At 41.3% G+C, this 24,022-nt stretch overlaps 2 protein-coding genes across 3 annotated transcripts in view; both read right to left on the bottom strand.

The window, feature by feature from the left end:
• Positions 1–387: 387 nt before the first annotated feature.
• Positions 388–13,569, bottom strand: atg10 (ATG10 autophagy related 10 homolog). 2 transcript variants are annotated; one of them, XM_080010786.1, is made up of 7 exons: positions 13,496–13,569; positions 12,529–12,669; positions 12,248–12,433; positions 11,208–11,412; positions 10,732–10,829; positions 10,564–10,661; positions 388–3,456 (listed from the first exon to the last, which is right to left on the bottom strand). In XM_080010786.1, the coding sequence occupies exons 2-7, from the start codon at positions 12,634–12,636 to the stop codon at positions 3,324–3,326; spliced, it is 828 nt and encodes a 275-aa protein (XP_079866912.1). In that variant the 5' UTR covers positions 12,637–12,669; positions 13,496–13,569; the 3' UTR covers positions 388–3,323. The 2 variants fall into 2 exon arrangements, with proteins under 2 accessions (XP_079866912.1, XP_079866913.1); XM_080010787.1 differs by having other exon boundaries at positions 12,254–12,433.
• A 1,633-nt stretch (positions 13,570–15,202) lies between these two features.
• fam110b (family with sequence similarity 110 member B) overlaps positions 15,203–24,022 on the bottom strand; it is a 17,030-nt gene continuing 8,210 nt past the window's right edge. Inside the window, exons 2-3 of the mRNA XM_080010564.1 lie at positions 19,869–20,290; positions 15,203–18,513 (exon numbers count right to left, since the gene is read on the bottom strand). Coding sequence (XP_079866690.1) covers positions 17,634–18,513; positions 19,869–20,290 — 1,302 coding nt within the window. The 3' untranslated portion in view covers positions 15,203–17,633. The remainder of the gene's footprint in view (positions 18,514–19,868; positions 20,291–24,022) is intronic.

The raw sequence follows: 24,022 nt of genomic DNA, 5'->3' as shown, positions 1-24,022 counted from the left end.
AAGTGGAAAATCAGAGCTTTAAAACAAGTTGTCACTTGGACGAATCAAGCAAATATTTTTAAAGCTATGGGTTGTTAATGACGATGGTGCAGAAAAATGTGTTTGAGATAATCACCCTCAAAGTTTTCCGAAGGCTCCGCGTCTTGTTAACGGAAGTGACGTCAGCTTTTCTTATTCACGTGTTACGCTGCCTACACAACAATGAATCCAGGTGTGTGTATAAAACATGTACGATGTAAAGGTTGAACTATCAAAACGGTTTCAGATTGTGACTTTACATCATATGGATATGGAGGAATGATCTTCACCTGGTTAGTCACTTTAAACCAGGGTTGTCAAATTCAAATATACAGTGGGTCAAAATTTCAAACTTGGACAAAGTCGCGGGCCAACATTGATATTTATTGAAAAAATGGACCTAAACAAGTTCAAACAATATGGAACAAGCAAGCTTGATATAACTTAATATTGCACACATGCAAAATCGAATTTCAAATGAAAAAAACAAACATCAATGGCATTCATTTCTTAAATAAAATTTAAATAAAAATCGTATGCCTCGTTTTTTTATTTGCAGCCCTCTTTAAATCTAAATTTAACAGTAATCTTTTTCCATAGGCTAATAATAAACTTAAAATAACAATAATAAACCAATTGACTAATAATAATATCCTTCAATGAACGTGCAACCATTCAAGCCCATGTCTTGGACTAGCAAGAAAAAGTGCATAAAGACAACTTTAATAGTAGCTCAGTTTGCTACACACTGATCTACTCTGTTTTCAAGCCAGATACCTGGCATCTCTTCTTGGATGCTAGTTCATCAATATCTGGGCTCAGGCTCTGAGCTGAGGAAATCCTCAAGATCGAGCAAAGGTGTTCATCTGTAAGACGACTCCTGTGAGATGTTTTGGTCATCTTCATGGAGGAGAGCAGTTGCTCACATAGATAAGTGCTGCCGAACATGGAGAGCATCTGAGCAGCTTTGGTCTGGAGCTCTGGCATTGTGTCAGGGATGAAATGTGGAAACTGTGCCGCACCCACAGCATCATACTTTGACTTCAGCGTGTCACGACACTGGAGTTCAATCAGCTCCATTTGGAGGTTGGTAGGTGCGTTTTCAATGTCAACTGCAAACGGATTACTGAGCAGTTCAAACCTACATTTCTGGACATCAAAGTCGGCAAATGTCGCCGGGTAAACTGTGTGTTGAGTACGCTGATTTTTTCAGCAAACTGTTCACGTGGGAACACGGTGGTAGAGATCTGCGTTTTAATTGTTTGGCAGCAGGGAAAATGGCCCAGGTTTCCTTGCAGCATCTGATTCTCCCACAGGCACAATTTAGTTTTAAAAGCCCTCACTGCAGCGTACATGTCTATGATGATACGCTCCCGCCCCTGAAGCTGCAGGTTCAGCGTATCGAGATGGCTCGTGATGTCACATAAAGGCCAGCTCACACAGAAACTTTTGCTCCCGGAGCTCTGCTGTGTCATTCCCTTTGCTTTCCAGAAACTGACATATTTCCTCATGGAGCTCGAAACAGCTGTTCAGTACTCGGCTAAACCATCTCACCTCTGTGTGATAAGGCACGTCTGCGTATTCCGAACCACACTCCTCCAAAAGAGACTTGAACTGGCGGTGATTTAGACCTTTGGCTCTAATAAAGTTAACTACTCGTGTTACTGTCGTCATAACATGTTCCATCTTTAGGGCTTTGCCACACAGTGCTTCTTGATGTATAACGCAGTGATAAGCAGTTAGCTCACCCGCACAGATCTCCTCCCGAATCTTCTCCCGTACCCTGCCCACCAGTCCACTCTTTTGACCACACATCGCTGGCGCACCATCTGTCGTAAATCCCACGAGTTTATCCCAAGTCAGCTTCATTTCAGTTACACATTTGGAAACCTCTTCAAAGATTTCCTTTCCCGTGGTTGTGCCATGCATTGATTTTAATCCCAAAAGTTCCTCCGTAACACACAGATTTGAGTCCACTTCACGGATGAAGACTGCCAGCTGGGCAGTATCAGATGTGTCGCTGCTCTCATCCACAGCAAGGGAGAATGCAACACAATCTTTTCCCTTTTCCATCAGCTGGTCATATAGATTGAGGGCAAGATCACATGTGCGATCAGCTACTGTGTTTCTGCTCAGGCTCACATTTGAAAATGCTTGCTTTTTCTCTGGGCACACAAGGTCACAAACTATCATCATGCACTTTTTCACAAACTCTCCCTCATTGAAGGGCCGGGCTGATTTTGCGATTTCTGCTGCTTTTACTTTTACTTAATAGTCTGTTGTGAAACCAAACTTCTTTTCATCTCCTCTACTTTCTGACGCCTTTGAATCATGTCCATGTCCTTGTACTTGTCGTGGTGTTTCGTTTCATAGTGTCTTCTAATGTTGTACTCTTTGGTTATAGCTACGTTGGCTCCACATACAAGACAAACAGGTCTGTCTTTTACATATGTAAACAGATATTCTGCCTACCACCTGTCCAGAAAGCTCCTGTTTTCTGCCTTTCTTTTTGCCATTTTTGGGATGGGAAGCATGGTGCCAGTAGCAGCATGAGGTCGCTATGAATACTGTCAACAGAGGAGAGGGTGTTGATGGGTCCTGTACTGATTGATGCGCCAAAACACGGGCAGAGCATTCTGGGATTTGTAGTATTAGCGGTACATGTGCTGTATAATACCGGCGGGCCAGCTCTAGGAGTCATTTGGTATTGCCTCGCAGGCCAAATATAATTACACTGTGGGCGATATTTGGCCTGCGGGCCAGAGTTTGACACCTATGTTTTAAACGAAACGATCAATTGGGATTGTTCAGCGCTGTTCAGCATCTCGGTAAGTTAACTGTGTTTACCCATGTAATCTAACGGGAATATTTAACTCCACAGTTTAAATTGTATCTACTATTTATAAATCAAACTCGGCTTTGAAAATACGTTGACAGATTAAAAAAAAACAAAAAACACAAAGGAACATGAATCTGGAAAAATCGAATTTTCCTTCTCGAAAGGTTTTTTTCAACTTATTGGCGGCTCATGGCGATTTTAGAAATGCGCAACAATGCGGGTTTTGCTGCGGTGGGTCACATACACAGTGTATATATAGGGATCAGCCACAACATTAAAACCACCACTAATAACCACTAAACACGTCAAGGCATAGTTCATCTCACTTATCACCATTGCCATTATACTCCATAGAAAAAGTATCCACGACAATGCAGTGAGGGAGTCTTTATTCCCCATCGCCATGAGTTCTGTTTCACCACAAGGTCGCACAAAAGTGAACAACAAGAACCCGAGCGGGAGCTCCTCAGTCCGACTTGCCATCTGGGGGGGCACCCTGTGTATCCACAGAAGGGATCTGAGTGCAGTAGCTCAGAGGGAGCTCCAGTCCAACGAGGGGTCCCACCACACTGAGCCAGGTCACCACGTAGTTCAGCTTCCTGCAGCAGAAACACCACCACCAGTCAAATATGGAGATCAGGTCATCGTTCCATCTCACCCGGTGTACTGCCTTGACATGGTGGAGAACTATTATATAATGAAATAAAAGATTTTCTTTTGCATCGATCAAACATTGATCTTGTGTTATACAGACATGGACAACATTGTTGGTACTGTGAGAGGAAAATGCTTACTATCATTTATATTGAAAGAGGACAAAGGCCTCTACCTCCAGAGGGGGAGTTTTTTTAAAACATTGTCTCGGTTTTCCCAGGAACCCCCCAACTTTATGTAAAGGGAAATTTTCTCTCCCTACAATGTCAATTCTAACATGGAAGAACCAGATCACATTTGGCCCTGTTTACCTTGTAAGGAGATGAAGAATAACCACAGGGGAGCCTGGAGGTGCATTGTAAGGGAATGTAATCCGCGTCTGCCAGGTCATTTACAAGTTCCTGTGAATTTACTGTTTGAGGTTGGCATCCAAGGGAGACAGTTGAGGGACACAGACTTGTAAATTACTTCTGACCCAAGCCACACCCTCTGTTGTTGTATAAAGCCCTCTTGATCAGAAATAATAGACTGATCAGAACACTGCTTTGGAGCAGTACTGAATCTTTCTCTTTATTCTGAAGAATAAATAATCTTGAATATTCTCAGTTTTTGTTTTCTTGTAGCGGGCAGATTTACCTCACTGATCATTGCAGAAGAATTTGTTTCACAGTTTTGGCGTAGTGGGCTGGATCTCTGCTTGGCTCTGTTGGACCTTTTCATGACCAGGTTGTGTGCACAACGGCAGGAACCGACCGTAAAGACATCCGAGAAGGAGTCACCTGGACATGACTGGCAGATCCAGCAGAGACAGCACGAGATCTTGAAAAAATTAAGTTGAGGACTAACTGAGATATTGTACTGATCAGAGAAGATCAAAGGAAAAGCTGTTGTTTTAAGAAATAGCTGTGAGTAAAACTTCTTTGCTAACTCAGAAATCCCCCCCCTCACATAGACGTAAGGCCTGTTGGCGTGCGGCGCAACTAGAAAGGGGTAGTGGATAATCGGTCTGGAGGACCGTGGAAGTGGCCAATATTGTATCAATCAAGAGGATCTTGGGTTTTTGTTTGTTTATCTATATTTTTATATATTTTTTTTTTATTCAATAATAACTCAACATTATTGTTGAGTATTGTTGATCCCTCCTAGCAAAGCGTTGGGAATAGGTAAGAAACTTCTGTTGTCAAAATTACATTAGATTAATTCATAAATAAAGTCAGAATGTTTCTCTCTCTTGTTTCCTCCTAGCAGAAGCATTGAGGGTGGTGAGAAATTAAACTTAAAAATAAAATTTATTAATAACTAGAGTAAAATTGATTATAAAAAAGGGAATAAAAATAAAATCAAAGACAATAATAATTATTATTATTATAATTTTAATTATTGTTTCGTTTATTGTTTTTACTATTTTGTTTGGATTTCATTTTGGAGGTATTGATAATCCAGCTATGCGACTTACTTTCTAACTAGTTTCAGTACGTTTTAATTAGTTAGGAGAACAGAGTTCAAGGGCCCGCTGTGTGACTATTTGCACTATAATACACTTTCGCATGAATCCTGTGTGACCAAATTGGTGTCTGGCCGATTGATCACTCTTGAACACGTATGGATGAGATGAGTTTGGAGAGATTCTATCAGTTGCTTGGGCTTTGTTTAGCCGCCTGGCTGATAAAAATCTCAATGAAACAAGCAAATGTATAAACGCAAGATAAGCGTGGTATGTGTGCTGTACATAACATGCCAAACTAGTTTCACACATGAGTCCTTGGTGTAAAAATAGCATTATAATTGGAAATATCTGGTAGGATTGATAGAGAGGATACCGTAAGGTTTTAAATTAATTTGGGAAAAAGAAAAAGATTATATCTACTGTATTTTTTTTATATATAAACAAGACAAGAGAGAGCTGTAAAGGTAATGACAGACTGAAAGAATTAGGGAAGTTGAGATGTGAATGACAATGACAATGAAAGAGGGAAAGTTTGCCCATGATGCATTTGGGATTCTTTGTTTAGTATGAAACTTTGAGAAGTAAAAGAGCCTGTAAAAGTCATTTTAGTAGGATACTGGTTCAGCAGAGGAAGCTGCAAAACTGAATGATTAAACTAATAGTCAAATGGTGTACAACAGAGGTCTATGAATAGATATTGCATGGTTTGAACTGTTGGATTGTGTTTAGAGAGATGATTGTGATGTTGACAATAGTGCTGTGGTGAGTTGAAGCAGGTTTTAAGTTGCTGGAAAGTGTCTTTGGTTCATTAAATGCGACTTTGGTAAGGTTAGGAGTATGGTGAGTTTTTTTTTTTTTTTAAGAACTATAGTTTGTGCTTTGTTAATAGATTTGATGGAAAAGCATTCCAAATTGATAAAACTAAATCCATCAATATAAATTAAAAAAAATTGCTTCCAAAATATGTTTCAAGACATCACGGAAAGCAGATATGATTCATAGTAGCAGCAGAAATGAATTAGTTTTTGATTTATAAAGAGTTATTCTTTTTAAATGTACTTTATTTTAACCTTTTGTGTTCTTGTGTCAATGTGATCTGCTGGTTGAGATAAGATCCTTTATCTATCCCACAGAGGGATAGTCTGCAGTGTTACAGCAGTAACAAATGTAATGGCACAAAGCATTAGTAAATTGGTAATTCTAAATCAAAGGATAAGATAAATAACTAAATAGTATAGATTAAACACTATACATTAAATCATGATATTGCATGAGTGAATTGTTACGTTTGGTGTGATATACAACTGTGGTTGTACGTTTTGAATCCTTACCGATTACTTTTTGTTTTTCTCAGTAAGGCTGGTGATTGTTTAAGTATAATTTACATTTACATTTACATTTAGTCATTTAGCAGACGCTTTTATCCAAAGCGACTTACAAGGGAGAATAACATTCAAGCTACATTGCGACAGAGATTAGTGTAATAACAACATTGGTGTAACAATAAATACTGCAAGGTGGTGCTAAGTAATTGTAGGTTAGGACAGGAGGTACTCACTGAAGAGCTGGGTCTTCAAGTGCTTCTTAAAGACAGAGAGGGAGGTCCCCGCTCTGGTCATTTTTGGCAGCTCGTTCCACCAACGTGGAACTACAAATGAGAATAGCCTGGATTGCCGTGGCTGTATGGCCGGCAGAGCCAGGTGACGCTCATTTGACGAGCGCAAACAATATTATTAATATTATTAATTTCTATTTTCCCCAATTTTTGCTCTGTCTAATGATGGTTGTCTCCTCCACAGATGAGGACACAGGCTCACTAACTTTGTTTTTTCCTTTACTCAAAGGTGTCCTGCACTAAATTATTGGAGTGGCAGAGCCGCTTGGTACAGTATTTACTGAGCTGTATCTTTCCCACAAGTTTTTCATTGTTTTACTTGTTTGACATATGGTAGGTACCATTTGTCAAAAAGGAGGGATATAGTTAGAGAATTAAGTAAACATAATGATTGTGCATAATGTACATAATGACAATGCAGGAACCTCATGATGGACTTATCAAGCTGACATTTGTCATGATTAAAATATTGTGTGGTGATAATTGACATGTTTTACAGAATGGAATCCCAGTAAAGGTAAGCTCTACTGAGTTTTCATTCCTGTCATTAGTGATGATGGGAATGCCACTAGGGCTCCGTCTCCCTCTAGCTCCCCCTGTCTGCCACTAGGGCTTTGTCTCCCTCTAGCTCCCACTGTCCGTGTTTCATGTGACTGCAGTTCCGTCACTACACACCTGTCCCCAATCATCGTGAAAAAAAGAGTTTGCTGAATATTTACTTGTCGAAAAACGTAAAAAAAAAAATAAAATCATTATGTTTTTGACATTAAAACCCCCCTGCAAAAATGGCGGACCACCCAGAAAACCCGCAGTTGAAGACCACTGGTATAGAGCAATTCCTGATAAATATACAAACCCCAATTCCAATAAAGTTGGGATGTTGTGTAAAACGTAAAAATAAATACAATGATTTGCAAATCCTTTTCAACTTGTATTCAATTGAATACACTACAAAGACAAGATATTCTATGTTCACACTGACAAACTTTATTGTTTTGCAAATATTCACTCATTTTGAATGTGATGCCTGCAACACATTCCAAAAAAGCATGGGCAGGGGCAACAAAAGACTGGGAAAGTTGAGGAATGCTCAAACACCTGTTTGGAACATTCCACAGGTTAATTGGAAACAGGTGAGTGTCATGATTGGGTATAAAAGGAGCATCCCCGAAAGGCTTCACAAGCAAGGATGGGGCGAGGTTCACCATTATGTGAACAACTGCAAGAGCAAATAGTCCAACAGTTTAAGAATAACATTTCTCAATGTACAATTGCAAGGAATTTAGGGATTTCATCATTTACAGTCCATATCATCATCAAAAGATTCAGAGAATCTGGAGAAATCTCTGCACGTAAGCTGCAAGGCCGAAAACCAACGTTGAATGCCCGTGACCTTTGATCCCTCAGGCGGCACCGCATTAAAAATCAACATTCTGTAAAGGATATTACCACATGGGCTCAGGAACACTTCGGAAAACCATTGTCAGTTAACACAGTTTGTCGCTACATCTACAAGCGCAAGTTAAAACTCTACCATAAAAAGTGAAATCCATGTATCAACAACACCCAGAAACGCCGCCGGCTTCTCTGGGCCCGAGCTCATCTGAGATGGACTGACGCAAAGTGGAAAAGTGTGCTGTGGTCTGACGAGTCCGCATTTCAAATTGTTTTTGGAAATCATGGAGGTCTTGTCCTCCAGGCCAAGGAGGAAAAGGACCATCCAGATTGTTATCAGCGCAAAGTTCAAAAGCCAGCATCTGTGATGGGATGGGGGTGTGTTAGTGCCCATGGCATGGGTAACTTGCACATCTGTGAAAGCACCATTAATACTGAAAGGTACATACAGTTTTTGGAGCAACATATGCTGCCATCCAAGCAACGTCTTTTTTAGAGGTTGCCCTGCTTATTCCAGCAAGACAATGCCAAGCCGCATTCTGCATGTCCGGGTACTAGACTGGCCTGCCTGCAGTCCAGACCTGTCTCCCATTGAAAATGTGTGGTGCATTATGAAGCGCAAAATCCGGACTGTTGAGCAACTGAAGTCGTACATCAAGCAAGAATGGGAAAGAGTTCCACCTACAAAGCTTCAACAATTAAGATAAGATAAACCTTTATTAGTCCCACAACGGTGAAATTTACATTGTTACAGCAGCAAAAAGGGGACAGCAGGAAATAGAGCGCATATAAGGGTAAGCATTATAAACAATATAAAATATATAGAGAAAACACCATAAAATAGGAATCAGAGTACTAAGCGTATTGCACATATTTTGACACATTGCATATCAGGGATTGTACTTTTTTTTTTTTTCTTATTTTTTGATAAAAATTACACTTGGATTTCCACGTGTGTGTGTGTGTGTGTGTGTGTGTGTGTGTGTGTGTGTGGTCTACTGGCTGCGCTGTTGGTTATACAGTCTGACAGCCGCAGGAAGGAGGGACCTGCGATAGCGCTCCTTCCTACACAGTGCTATCAGAGTCTCATGCATGGGGTGGGATTCGTTCTCCATCATGGATGACAGCTTAGCTATCATCCTCCTTTCTCCCACCAACTGCACTGGGTCCAGGAGGCCCTCCAGGATAGAGCTGGCCTTCTTGATCAGTTGTCAAGTCTCTTCCTGTCAGCTGTGGAGACGCTGTTGCCCTAGCAGACCACTCCATAAAAGATGGCTGATGCCACCACAGTGTTGAAGAAGGTCCTCAGGAGAGCCTCCTGCACTCCAAAGTCTTCTAAGCAGATAGAGTCTGCTCTGACCCTTCTTATAAAGTGCATGTGTGTGATTAGTCTAGTCCAGTTTATTGTTCAGGTGAACACCCAGGTACTTGTATGATTCCACTATGTCAATATCCATTCTCTGGATGTTCATCGGGGTCGGCGGGGAGTATCTGCGCCTGGGGAAATCCACCACCAGCTCATTGGTTTTCCTTTGATCTGGAGGCAGTTCCGCTGGCACCAGTCCACAAATTCCAGGGTGAGTTCTCTGTACTCCCTGTTGTCCTCATTTGTGATGAGGCCAACGACTGCAGTCATTAGAAAACTTCTGCAGGTGACAGCTAGTTGAGCTGTACATGAAGTCTGCAGTGTAGAGGGTTAAGAGGAAAGGTGCCAAGTCCGTTCCTTGCGGGGCCCCTGTGCTGCAGATGACCATGTCAGACTCGCAGTTCTGAGACCTCACGTACTGTGGCCGGTCCGTGAGGTAGTCCAGGATCCAGGAAGACAAGTGATGGTCCATTCCTGTGTGCTGCAGCTTGTCCCTCAGAAGCACAGGCTGAATAGTGTTGAAAGCACTTGAGAAATCAAAGAACATTATCCTCATAGTACTCCCAGGCTTCTCTAGGTGAGAGTGCGCTTGATCAATTAGTGTCCTCAGTTCCCAAACGCTTATTGAGTGTTAAAAGGAAAGATGATGTAACACAGTGGTAAACATGCCCCTGTACCAGCTTTTCTGGAACGTGTTGCAGGCATCAAATTCAAAATGGGTGAATATTTGCAATAAAACAATACAATTTATCAGTTTGAACATTAAATATCTTGTCTTTGTAGTGTATTCAATTTAATATAGGTTGAAAAGGATTTGCAAATCATTGTATTCTGTTTTTATTTACATTTTACACAACGTCCCAACTTCATTGGAATTGGGGTTTGTTTTATTTAGTAATATATTTATTATTAGGGCTGGAACAATATATTATTGCACATTCACACCACACCAACCACTGCATTACAGCCAAGTGCTGCGTCTGGAATGGCATACTAGTAGTCTATCGAGTACACCAAATTTGTGTTTAACTTAAGTATGTGTGAAACCAAAATATCCTCAGTTAGTATGAAAGAAGTACCCTGATTACATACTACATCCAGTGAAATATAAAATATGCAACACAAAAATATGCAACACTATACTCGCATGAATATTCCATCATGCATTGCGACAAGTTTTCATTAAGAGGTGCGTTTGCTAGATGTGGCAAACACACAAACACACGCACCTGTGCGCCTCTTGAGCTGTTTGAAGAACGGGACCCATGAACTCCTCTGTTCTGCAGGGGTGGAGAACAAAGAAAGGCTGGCCGAGGAACGGATGCTCCTGAGGGGGTGGGGGGATAAACAGGACTAAGGTTTTAACATTTTCATTCATATATATTTTTTTTTATTACCTGTTGTGTGATGGTGTTCCAGGGGCTCTGCCATAGCCGAGTCCTGTAGTTGGAGTGGATGGACCCCCACACGTCGTCCAGAAACAGACTCTGACCTTCTGATGGAGTGACCGAAAGGGCACAAGGAAGGCACCTAGTCAGAAACTCCCGGGTAAAATGTGTCAAATCTAAAGCCTTATTAACCGCGGCAGTTTTAGGGAAAACAGCATGAAAATATTCAGTGCTAACCCTAACCCTAAATTAGGTGCTGAAATTTACTGTATACTTGACCAATACTTAGACCCTTGGCTAACTTTCCATTCAAAAAATAAAATGAGATGAAGGCAGGTGCCATTATGTCCCTGTGCAGGCCTCCATTGATAATAAAACAAATTTAAAAAATTATATTTTATTATGGTCAGTTGAATTGTTGGAATGGTCATCAGTGTAGTTATGGGTTAAAGAGTTGACTTCTCTGTATCCAAAAGACACCTTACCTAAAGTACAGACTCTGAAATAGAGGACAGGTGTCCTGTAGCTGTCAGAGAAAAGGATGTGGTATTCGTATTGCAGCACTGGCACACTGCCTTCCGATCGCGCATAAACCCCGTTGTCTTCGATTTCGACATTTTCAAAATCATCATCGCCGTCGTTGTTGTCTTCCGTGCTGTCAGGTACACCCGGAACAACCGCGCCGCAAAACTGTCCGGGCAAACAAAGTACAGAGAAACTAAGAGTCTATTGTTTCACAAGAGCTAGAGTGCAACAGAACTTAGTAGCGGGTTCATTCTGATATTACAAAATGGGACTTTAATGACTTTGAAGTACTTTTTTTTAAGCACCAATTTTTTTCAAGGACTTACATTTTCAATGTGATCTGTATTCATTAAAATATAACATAACCACAATCTCATTGTCTATTATTTATATTCTTATATGTTATAATGAAATGTAACATATAAGACAATGATGATGACAATGACATATTAATGTCATTGTCATCTACTTTTATGTGTCTATTTCTTATCATGCTGGATTCAATTTACATGTCCCTGGCGTCATCTGCAACTTATTACGTCAGTTTTTGAATACAAAATCAGGGGTGAATATCACTGGTTTTCAAAGATGGCCTTTTTTCCAAGGACTTTTCACAAAAGGGGCTATTTTCAATGTGTTCCAGTACTTAGTACTTATAATTTCCTAGGACGAAATTCAACACTTCAACACAAGCAAAATGACTGAGCATTTTCAAAATGGTGACAAAGGAAGTCAGCTGGCTTTTAGTTATTGAGCTCCTGTATAGTACATTCGTAAGGGGTTGTTCTTCCCTTCACTTATTCCACATTTTGTTACGTTGCTGTGTGTGCAGATACACTGCTCAAAAAAGTCAATTGAGGAGGGAAAGGAGGAAACATACAAATGCAAATGTTCAACAAAACTACCACTTTGCTTTAAGCATTATTAACTGAAACTGAAACATGTCCCGACACATATAACAGCAGAAAACCTCCAAGCGGAAGAGAATAAAACACTGTACTTTAACCTGGGTGTTCTCTTGGTCAGCTTCGGCGGAGTTCCGTGATTCTCTGGGTCTCTGTCGATCCGGGGTAGGAGGGGATTTTGGCCCAAGCTCCCGCGCCCAGTCGAATCTCTCGGCGCTGGCGCTGAAATGGGTCTCAACACACCTCACAGCCGTCTTCCTCAGGTAGCCTTCCTCCGAGTCCTAAAACCCTCGGAAAATCAGTTGGTCGACAGAACTCTATGTAGTCAGCTGATGAAATCGCTGCGGTGTTGAATGTGCAAGTTCCAAAAACTAACCTGTAAACGCTCCCAGCTCCAGCCATCTCCAAGGCTGTTGGAATGGCACAGGAAGAGCCGGCAGCACCACCGGAAGTTCTCCTCATCCAGGGAATGACAGATGCTCATCTCAGGGCAGAGGGGTTATGTCAAGGGGGTGGACTGAGAGTCGGGAAAAAAAATACAAAAAAACTTGAGACATAAATGTTATCTTAGGTTGGGGGTAACGATCGGGACTCTGAAAAAAAAGATTTTTGTCATTTCATTTTAATTTGTAGATTTTAACAAAATAGAAGGCCATTCACTCGTATACAACACCACCGACCAGTTTCTTTCTTTCTAGCTTTATAGTAGATCGCAATTCATCTTTTGTCTTAGCTATGGTATCACTCACTGGAGGTATTAGTATTGAGGGATTGCCCCGTGTAGCATAACAAGAGATATCAGTTGCACACTAATAGTATTTTTTTTCATGTTGTGCATTTCGGCTGCCTTGACAGTAAAATCCAAGACTCCTTTAAGATAAGACAATGATTTGCTGAGGAACGATCGGGATCCTTCCTAGTCTCAATTGATGACCCTAAATCTGAAAATATGTACAATATTTAACCTTTTTATTTAATGCAAATTTGCATATCTATTTTCATTAGCGTATCCCTACGCTGTTTTAATGTATGTCATTCTTTTTATTGTTTATTCTACTTTGTAAATGAATTTTGCTTTCAGTGCTTTGCTTTTATTGTCACTATCTGATGGCCATATTATTTTTCAGGTTGGACCTTTGTCCAACCTGAAAAATAATGTTGTCCTTTGTTAATTCATAATAAAAAATTAAAAAAAGTGTATCTTGAAATTGCGATCTTACTTCCAGACTGATATTTTTTTACTGGAAGACAATAAAGAATATTAAAATGTATATCACCCACAACTTTGTGTAAATCAGTGTTGGAATTTTCGATCCATCTATTTCTATGCATGACATACTCACCGTATCAGGGCGAAAACACATGATAATAAAACACGAATTATTGCCGTATTTTGCTTCCTGGTCATACCTCTTCTACTACTGTTTTGTCAGTGCAACAAGTCTACAGCGCCATCTACTGTACCGACAGTCATCAACGTGCAAAACCCTGCAGGGTTTGGCAACTTTTGGAACGGTAGTTTGTATACTATATATTCTGGTCATAGCCAGGGAGCCACTTAACTATTCTATAAACTTTATAAAAAAAACCCCAACAATAATAACTCTCTTCCAAACTCCCTTCCTGTGCTGCAGTTTTATTTCCTATCTTATGTGATGATGGTTTCATTAGGCTTGGTCAGGACATTCCAATGGCAATTGCGATAAGCCTAGTTTATATTTCAACGCAACAATAAAGCTATGCAAATGTATCCAGACCTGCCAACTTGCATGCATTTTGCAATTCCTAGTCTATTATTAGTGTGTGTATATATATATATATATATATATATACAATACTTCATGAAAAGAAATCTTAAATTATAATACAAAACAAGCCAGCCACCATTACCAGTGTGTATTATAAGTAGGCCCCTAAAAGCACATGATAGCTGCTTTTAGGGGCCTGACAAATTCCACAAGCAATTTTTCATGGTTGTGAGTGTAGCAGCTTCACTTGTAAAACATATTTGCAAATACAATGAAAAAACACCTTCATATTCTTCAAATTATCTGTATCCATTAAAAATAAAATTGGTAAAATGAATGAAGACACTTCTAGATAATATTTTCTGCCATACCATACCATAGTGAAGGAACAAAGCAAGAACACAGCCCATTTTTTGAAAGAAACAATTTGGACTTTTGCCAAAATCAGAGGGCGGTATTCAAAGTATGGACTATTGATATCGGTATGTAAAGGTTTTGTGCATTTATAAAGGTAGTCTACATTAGCTACTTCAAAATATGCATTTGGGGGCTTGGGTTTGTTAAGTTATTCACTACGTTGACAGGGCATGACCTATTGTTTTTCCAATGGCAACTATCTTTTTATTGTTATAAGTGAATATTTTTTTACCTGCAAAAGTATCCTAGAATAGTTAGTGAACAACTACGTGACGCCATCAGGTTATTTTTTGCACAGTGCATATCTTAAGTAGTGTTCTGTAGATGGCAGTATGTACATATTGCATTGAGAAAACAGAACAACATACAGTAAGAGAGTTTACCAGGCAGAATGGATTGTCAAAGGCAGTCAGATAGCTTCAACAAAAGAGCTCTCTCCCTTCGTCAGTTAATCTATCAAGCTAGCCATCTTCGAAAAAGGAGATTTAACATGTTTTGCCAACTGGACAGCGTTTAAATAATGTGAGAAGCTGCAGAAGAGGAGAACGTTTCTTAGTCTAGCTCTAGCCCCTAAATCCTAGGCACAAGGATTCTCCATCGTCTCCTTCAGGAAGGCGTAGTTTCAGCTCACCAACAGTAGAGGACATCAAATGCAACAGTAGCCTGGTCGTGTATCCTTTGGGCTCCTCTCCGGTCTTTTTAAATGCTACCAAGTAAGTTTAATAACCCCATCTTAACCATATCGACAGTTACATCTGGAAATGAGAAAATATTGGCCAGAGCAAATTTCCTGGCTTAATTCAATTGCAGATGACATCAGCATTTTCTCCTTTTGTCGGTTGTTGTTTATGTTATGAAACAGTGACTGACATCAGACAAAAAATGTTGACAAAACAAGCCATTTATTCAAATAACGCTAAATTAAAGTAAACATGGACACTTTCTTTCATTAAATCAAGGAAATGTGGAAACATACAAAAAACAACAAGAAAAAAAACAAACAAGAAAATCTTTACTTATGATCAAGATGTCACTTTGTACCAAAGGCAAAGACCAACAAATTTATTTTTTCACTTGCTCATTCTCTTTCATAACACATACACCTTCGGACAAAACAAAAACTCAGAAACTTAACACATTTGTCTTGAAATCATTAGTATATACATGTTTTTTCCTTACAGCATTTACACAAAAAAATAAACAAAAGCAAGTACAGAGCAACTGCATCTGCTAATCAAAACAAACAAAAACAAACATACAAAAAATAAATACACACACATAATCGACAAGATTGATTCAAACGCATGACGTCGAACAATACTGCCATAGGAACATTGTCGGAGAGAAGCATCAGGGTTTCCATGGTGTGAGCGCAGGGGCTGTTTAGCTTTGGCAGGTACTAAAGCCTCGGCAAAGAAGGCTATTTTGAAAGGAGCAGAGGAAGGAGAGGGAGTGGAAGAACTAAGCCAGTCCATAGACTGCGACATGCTCCCACAGCCCTGATTTCATTGGCTGTATTGTTTTTTTAGGGGTCTAAAGTGTCAGGGATTCGTTCTCTCCCATTTAGTTAAAGGACCAGTGTGTAATTGCAACCAACTGAATACCCCTCCCCTCACCCTCTCCTTCCAAGTGTGTCGGAGAACCTACGGTTACTGCAAAACACGCAAAAAACACGAAAGGCCCTCTCTAGAGCCACTGTTTGGTTTGTCCGTTCTGGGCTACTGTAGAAACAGGGCGGTGCAACATAGTGGGTTCCGTGGAAGAGGACCCGCTCCCTATGGAGATATAAACAGCTCATTCTAAGGAAACGAAAACACGATTCTTATTTTCACACTAATCAAAACATAGTTATGAATATTATATTATTTTTCTAGTCGGTTCTGCTAGATGCCACAAAATGTTACACACTTGTCGTTTAATTCAGCGGGATTTACTTTCAGAGCACTGAAAATAATTCCCTCAAAATATAGGACATTTGGAAAAGATTTTGCAATGACAACCCACTTCTGTTAGTGCAAAGACAATGAACTGAATGTCTGAATTGAATTGAATTGATGTGGCTTGATTAATTAGCATCAAAGCAGGACTTATTACCCAGCTACAAGTAGAACAGAGTTAGCACAGGGAGAGAACATTGGCTCCTGAGCTTGACCTTTGACCTAGACACCGCGTATGGCTTCAAGCCTCCCTGTGGTAAGTTACCCTTTGCCGTCCAGTAAAGAAAATGACGAATCGCATTCCGAGTGCTCTTTCGAATGGGTCGAAACGGAAGTGACACGTGTGAGCCAAGGACGAGCTTGGAGCGTTTTAAGTGTGGAAAATTAAGTTGCTTTCTTAGGACCCCGAAGAGATTGAGTTACAGCAGCAGCATACATTGTGTGTATTATCTAGGTCGTATGTGTGCAAAAAATATGGATAGATACCATTTACATCTCACGGTAGACTCACGGTATTAAAAAATAAATAAAATGCAGCTTATTATTTAATTCACTCAACGGCTATTTGACACGGTCACTTGTTTTTTATGCATACCTAACTGTTGAGGTATTACCTTTCATCTTCGGGAGCTACAGCCACTGTTGTGTATGCTTTCTTAAGGTATATTTGACAACTACTGGCTTTCGTGAATCCCACGCCCGGCCTTAATAAGGTTATCTTCCCAAGGAACCTCAAATAGGTTGATAGAGCATTCCTGCACAGCTAATTGTCATTGACTTTGGCCTTGATTTGTGTAATGGATGGAAGGTTGTTCAATCCCTTGGTTTTGTTTTTCTTTTCCAGGGGAAGGGCTTCTTTTTGAGGGTGATGGATTACTTGAAGTGAAGTGAGGTCAAGCAACTCGAATCGGTCTCTGTTTCTTATGTTGCTCCAAATATATAGACTGTCTGTTTGAAGGCAGTTTTGCATCTGAATATAGGATTTTTTTTTCCTGTGCGTTGTGTCTCTCTTTTTGTTAATCAATTGCTGTGTTTGTTTGTTAGGAATACTTGTAGATCTGCAATTTGATTGGCTACTCCGATAAACAAACCATCAGTCTGTCTTTTTTCAGCCCATACATCAGGTTCTCCACATAAATGTATATTTCTTCATTAGTGTCTGTACATGTAGATCTGGCAGATCAGTGTTCTTGTATCTCTGTGATTCATTTCCAGATAAGACAATTTTCTTTTTCCAACCAGCTTTCCATCTGTATTCATTTATGATTTATTTCATTTCATCCTCTGTCTCAGTTTTTAAATCAAGCTCACCGTCCTGCTCAGACCGTCTCGATGACTTTCTCGTCCATGTGTCTATGTGTTAAAACAAGTCCACTCTCCTAGACATGAGAGACCTTCTGCGTCTCCCTGGCCTGCTTTATGCTATATAGCCACTTGATGACTCTAGCATTACGCTCCACGGCCGAGATCCCGTAAGGCACGCGCTCTCCTGCTTCCTCCTCCTCCTCCTCACCTTCGTCATCCCCATCGGACACCCCCTCATTGGACGACCGCCGGTCGCAGTCAGATGAGATCATGGAGGCCGAGCGGAAGTTGAGGCTGACAATGTCCGAGTTGGCCCGGGCAAAGTTCTCGGGCCCCACAGCTTCCAGCTCTTCAGGGTCCAGCCCACAGTAGTTGAAGAAGCGCTCCACGTCAGCCCCGGCCCTTGCGTAGCGGTCTGACAGGTCTGACTTGGAGCGGTGCAGGGAGGGGCGGCGGGCCCCCACGGAGGGGCCTGGCTCCAGGTTGGGTTCGTTGGAGGGCAGGTCGCCCTGCTGTTGGGGCAAAGAGGGCGATGGGGTTCGGCGGCCATGGGGGGGCAACGACAGGGAGAGCGTGGGTGGCGGCAGGGAGGCCAGGTTGGGCTTTGGGGGAAGGGGGGGCGCGGAGGAGCTGCTGGACCTGGCAGCTCGCAGTGGCTTGCCATTGCACAGTCTCAGCAGGTCCGATGAGGAGTGGGAGGTCAGCAGGGGGGGCAGTGCAGAGTGCAAGCGCTCCAGGCCTCTTCCTCCGGCTACCCCTCCTCTTTCATCCAGAACCGGTCTGCTGAGGTTGAGGTTCGCCCCTACCTGCGGGCTGCGACGCCCAATGCCGTTGGCCGGGAGGACTTTGAGTGAATGGGAGAAGGATCTGAGGGAGTGCGAGGTGCTTGGGCTAGGGGCGGAGTCAACTGGTGGCTCGTTGAGCGTCATTGTGGAGCGGTAGGTTAACGGGATCCTGGGGGTAAAAGGACAAGACACCATCAGACAACTTAATTTATGGTTATTTCTATCAGGTTTGCCAATTGCCTATTTGCTTTTTTCTATAAATGGTGATTCACGCTGGATTTATTTTAATGCAGAATTTAAAGAATACAATGGTTTGATTGTTATTTACTCACCCCTCTAAATATTTTTTTATTCCATTGCCAAATATCTAGATTTCTAACTGTCTCAATGGTTTCCATTTCATTTTGGTTCCTGTTCACGTGGACACCATTCCTTTTCTTGGGCCATTTCTGTCCATAATACACAGATGATACATACCCTTCCAATAAATCATGTACTCCTGGTATATGGACACATTTACCAATGAATCCATGGACAAGCAAAATTCATTAACTTCCGATTAGATTCTGCATGACTGAAAATTTTATTTTCAAATTGGAGATGAAACACTTTTCATTACCCCAGTACCTAATTTGGCTTTGTTTACTGGTGGGCACACTGGAGGAAAAATGAATTTGGATAGTGCCTGTAAATTATGTTGACAGAGAGATGAATAGTTATATGTTCATTCTAATGACAAAATGAAAATACCCCATGCTGCATCAAGGTTTAATGGTTACTATAATTTTGAAGATAGTAACATATATAAAAGTTGCTATACGGTTAGAAATTGTTATGGTCAGGTTTCAGGTTAGAGATGGTTAAAGGAGCAAAACGTAATGGGGGCGAAAGGAAGTCATAGGAACTATGACTGCATTGGCAAATGTAGTTGTCTTCTCCTCCACGACCTCAAATAGAACCCAAAGCAAACACTAAAAAGGTCATATATCCCTTTCCAGACGGTGTTAAATGTTTACAAAATATGAATCATATTAATCCACAGATTTTACAGCAAGTTAAGGAAAAGATTGTGGCAAACTATATTTTCTTTGTTTGCAGAATCAACAAGAAAGGTCAGCTCCAGCTCGCTTGCGTGGCTAACATAATCCCTATATAATAACATAATAAATATATCATAAAGTCAGACCTAAGTCCTAAGCTTCCTCCACCTTTGAAATGCTGTGCCAGTGCTCACACGGTTTTTTTTTGTCACAGGCTTCATCATTGGCTTGTTTGCTGTAGATGTGTTCTATCACCTAACCATGCAGTTGTGGTAAGGTGTTTCTATTTACCTTGTTTATTTATTCATTTGTTTGTTTATTTTTGTTCTTTATACACCTCATATTGTCTTGCCGTGTTTTATGTGTATTTGTTTGCTTTTATATCCGTGTTGTATGTGTACTCTGCTAGTCAAAAAAAGTTCATTTGGAGGCAATAAAGTTTTGATTAATCTATACCATTAACAGTCAAATTGTAATGGGTTACCTTGACGGTGTCCAACTCTGTGCCCCGCCCCCTGATGACCTCAGCAGTACACCACTCTTGCCCCGCCCCCCCATCCCTTTAGATCCCACCCCTGAAGGCGAGGAAGAGTTGAGGAGATTCTTCAAGATCTCCAGGTTGAGGTTTTCCCATTTGCAGCAGCTGCTGGTGCTGGTTGTAGCGCAGGTGTCTGACTTGGAGTTGTTGTTTGATGCTTTGACCGACGTCCCGCCTCCATTTCCCCCACCCCCACCAATCCCAGAACCCCTTTTGCTGAGTAGGGCAGGACACAAAGGGGGCTTGGCCAAGATTGGCGGTTTGATTGGCTCCTGCTTGGCGTTGATGACTTCCTGGCTTTTGACATACTTTGCTTTGTCAGCTTCCAGCCTTTCCACTGCACTTAGGCGCTTTGGATTTGGCTCAACCTGCAATAAAATGAACACGTCAATGTATCATCAAAATCATTGACATTTACTTTCACATTTAAATCAACACAGACCTGCCAACCTTGGGAAAATATTTTGAGTACCACAATAGTGTAACAGGGAGTCTCTGTGGCATTTGAGTTACTGCAACTAAATGACTATCAGTTATTCACACTGTAGCCGTCTCATAATGAGGCTAATCACATTGTATGCGAGCTACTACGGCTAACTATATACAGTATACAAATTTGTCTCATAAGGATATAACCCTTGAAATGCATCATCGCGTGAAGTTACAAAACATGTTTACCGAATAGAAATGCACCGACTGCACTCTCTTGGCCGATGATTTTTTTAAAGTCAGATTTCCGATCTATTGAGCGTTGATGACAAATACATCTTGTGATCTGATCACCCTCATGTGATAGGACAGCTGCATGGACTACCGCTGCAATTTTCAGTTACCGCAATAGCGAGATTGCTGATTTAGACACTGTTTATCATTGTTCATTATTCACAACAATAATAGAACATGAAGCTGTCAGTGAGTTCCAGTAAAATTTAATATGGGACTGTCACCAAGTTTCAGTAAAATGCAACCTCTAACTCTCACTGAGTTTTAGTAGAACCCAACATATAACTAACATGGAAATGTTTAGTTCAAACTTCAAATTAAAGTCTCTTTCACTTTAAGTGCAAATATACATTTATGTTATATGTATAAGGTACTTTGCAAATGAATTGCAATCATTACAAAAAAATAAACACAAAAAATATTTGGTCCACTCTTCTCACTCTGGTTCACTGGAAGTCCTCCTTCCATCACCGTGCCTTAAATCAAGTGAATCAAATCCAACGACTCGTTTTACTGTGTGACTCGCAAGAACCAAGTCTCAACAAAGATTCACACTTTTCATCACGAGCAGAGCTCCGCATTAACAGTTGTAGAAACGCAGAATGCACAATGTTAGAATATTGTCAGGCAATAAATAAATACCTTGAAGTACCTCCAAACAGCCAAAATTTTCTTCCTTTCGCTCCCTTTTTGAGCGTCATCTACGCAACTACGTTAAATTACGTTGGTATCGGGTTTGAGTACCGGAATATTTTTATGAGTACAGTACATGAGCGCAGTATCAGGCGTGTATATTTGACCGGCACAGAATCTGAAAATATATCTGACACTGATCGGCCGTTGAAAACCGACCAATTCCGGTCATCTGCAGATCGATCGGTGCATCCCCCGTTTTACATAATACTAACATTATAACATTACGGTCACATTTTTGTGCTTTATTAAAACTCACCCACTTCCAATTTTACCTCACAAGGCAGCGTTACACCTCAGTGGATAATAAAGTACTGCTGGGTATCGTGGATGTTGAGTGAGAGGAAAGGGAGGGCTTACAGAACCACAGGTCGTAGTATCTGGTCCAATCCGACGGCTGTAATTTAAATATCCAATAAATGTATGGTATTGTTTTGTGGTGATTGACTGATTTCCAAATTACTATATATATATCTATATATAGATATATATATACATACACATATACATATACACATACACACACACACACACACACACTAATAATAGACTAAGAATTGCGTAGTTGGTACACAAAATGCGTGCAGGTTGGCAGGTCTGGCTACATCTTCATAGCTTTATTGTTGCATTGAAATATAAACCAACCTAATCACTATTGCCATTGGAATGTCCTGACCAAGCCTAATGAAACCATCACCAATTGAGACGGGAAATAATACTGCAGCACAGGAAGGGAGTTTGGAAGAGAGTTATTATGGGGGCAGATCAATTCTACAGTACCAGCAACTCAGAATGGCCGCCCCCAGCCGACTTTCTATCCATTAATTTCACTCAGATAAGCATGGACCTGTCACTAGCCTGTCAAGGACCAGCCGGCCAGTCTAGGAAGCTGCATCTGTACCTCAGAGTCGAGGTGGGACTATGTTATCATTTTGCTATTGCTCCACACAACAAACTAGAACTAAATGAACACTGTTGCTTGTCACTGTCATGTCACTGTAGTCAGTATGACATGAGCTGCTGAGGGATTATATACCGAGACTTATCAGCTGCTTTTGACACTGTCAATCACAGCATACTCCTGTCCATACTCTCAAGTATGGGCATAACGGGCAGGGCACCTTTCTGGTTCGAATCTTACCTTACTGGGCGCTCGTTCAGCGTGACATGGCAAGGCCAGCTGTCTGTGCCTCACAACCTCACCACAGGGGTGCCCCAAGGCTCGGTGCTAGGACCCCTCCTGTTTGCCATATACACCACCTCACTGGGCCCGATCATCCGCTCACAAGGCTTTTCATATCACTGCTATGCGGATGATACCCAACTCTATCTGTCCTTCCCGCCCGACGACGCCACTGTCTCGACGCGGATCTCGGATTGTCTCCCTGACGTATCCACATGGATGAAGGATTATCATCTTCAACTTAATCTGGCGAAAACGGAACTGCTGGTCTTCCCGGCCAAACAAGGTATTTATCACAACATTGATATTAAAATCGACTCTATCTCTTGTTCCTACCAAGGCTGCAAGGAATCTTGGTGTCATTATTGATGACCAACTGACATTCTCGGACCATGTTGCCGCCGTCTCCCGGTCCTGCCGCTTCGCACTACTCAACATCCGAAAAGTCAGGCCGTACCTGACCCAATACCCACTCAACTGCTGGTACAAACCTTGGTGATGTCCCATCTCGACTACTGCAAAGCCCTCTTAACAGGCTTGCCGGCCTGTGCGGTGAAGCCACTACAGATGATACAGAATGCGGCGGCGCGACTGGTGTTCAACCAGCCAAAGAGGGCACATGTCACTCTGCTGCTCATCGAGCTCCACTGGTTACCTGTAGCCGCTCGCATCAAGTTCAAGTCTCTTATGCTGGCCTACAGAGTGATTGCTGGGAATGCTCCCGCCTACTTAAATGCTCTTGTAAGAGCACATGTTGCCCCCCGGATGCTGCGCTCGTCAAATGAGCGTCGCCTGGCTCTGCCAGCCATACAGCCACGGCAATCCAGGCTATTCTCATTTGTAGTTCCACGTTGGTGGAACGAGCTGCCAAAAATGACCAGAGCAGGGACCTCCCTCTCTGTCTTTAAGAAGCACTTGAAGACCCAGCTCTTCAGTGAGTACCTCCTCTCCTAACCTACAATTACTTAGCACTACCTAGCAGTATTTATTGTTACACTAATGTCTCTGTCGCAATGTAGCTTGAATGTTATTCTCCCTTGTAAGTCGCTTTGGATAAAAGCGTCTGCTAAATGACTAAATGTAAATGTAAATGATACCTTCCTAACTGGATACATACCAGTCTAAGTTGAAATATATTGTTCCATCATTATTTCTTTCAAAAATCGCTTTCCTTAAGATCATTTTTTCCTGATACAGAACATAACCGGACCAAAAGATGAGATATTATTGTCATGATGAATCTCTTTTAACACAAAAGCCACTCTGAAAATTGTACAGGACCACCTCTTAAGTGATAGAACCTTAAAGAGGTGTATATAAACAACAAAAGACATCATCAAATTAGGTTCTGCTGCTTTATCACCCTACCAAACTGACAGTAGGTAAGCAAATCATTTCCAACAAGCCGGGGGTATATACTGTACAGTAATCACCTTGCAGTTCAAGTCACACTTGGTCTCATTCACAAATATGTGCATAGAGATGTTCTTACTCTGTGAGC

This window comes from Zeus faber, assembly GCF_960531495.2.
Source record: "Zeus faber genome assembly, chromosome: 12".
Classification (NCBI taxonomy): domain Eukaryota; kingdom Metazoa; phylum Chordata; class Actinopteri; order Zeiformes; family Zeidae; genus Zeus; species Zeus faber.
This window is presented reverse-complemented; position numbering and strand designations above follow the sequence as displayed.

What these genes read in the sequence shown, in the direction of transcription:
- atg10 (XM_080010786.1), bottom strand. Translation starts at nt 12,636, where the DNA reads ATGAGCATCTGTCATTCCCTGGATGAGGAGAACTTCCGGTGGTGCTGC. An exon ending in GGAACACCATCACACAACAG is followed by an intron (nt 10,662 to 10,731) that starts GTAATAAAAAAA and finishes CCACCCCCTCAG; the next exon opens with GAGCATCCGTTCCTCGGCCA. An exon ending in ACAGCTCAAGAGGCGCACAG is followed by an intron (nt 3,457 to 10,563) that starts GTGCGTGTGTTT and finishes TTTCTGCTGCAG; the next exon opens with GAAGCTGAACTACGTGGTGA.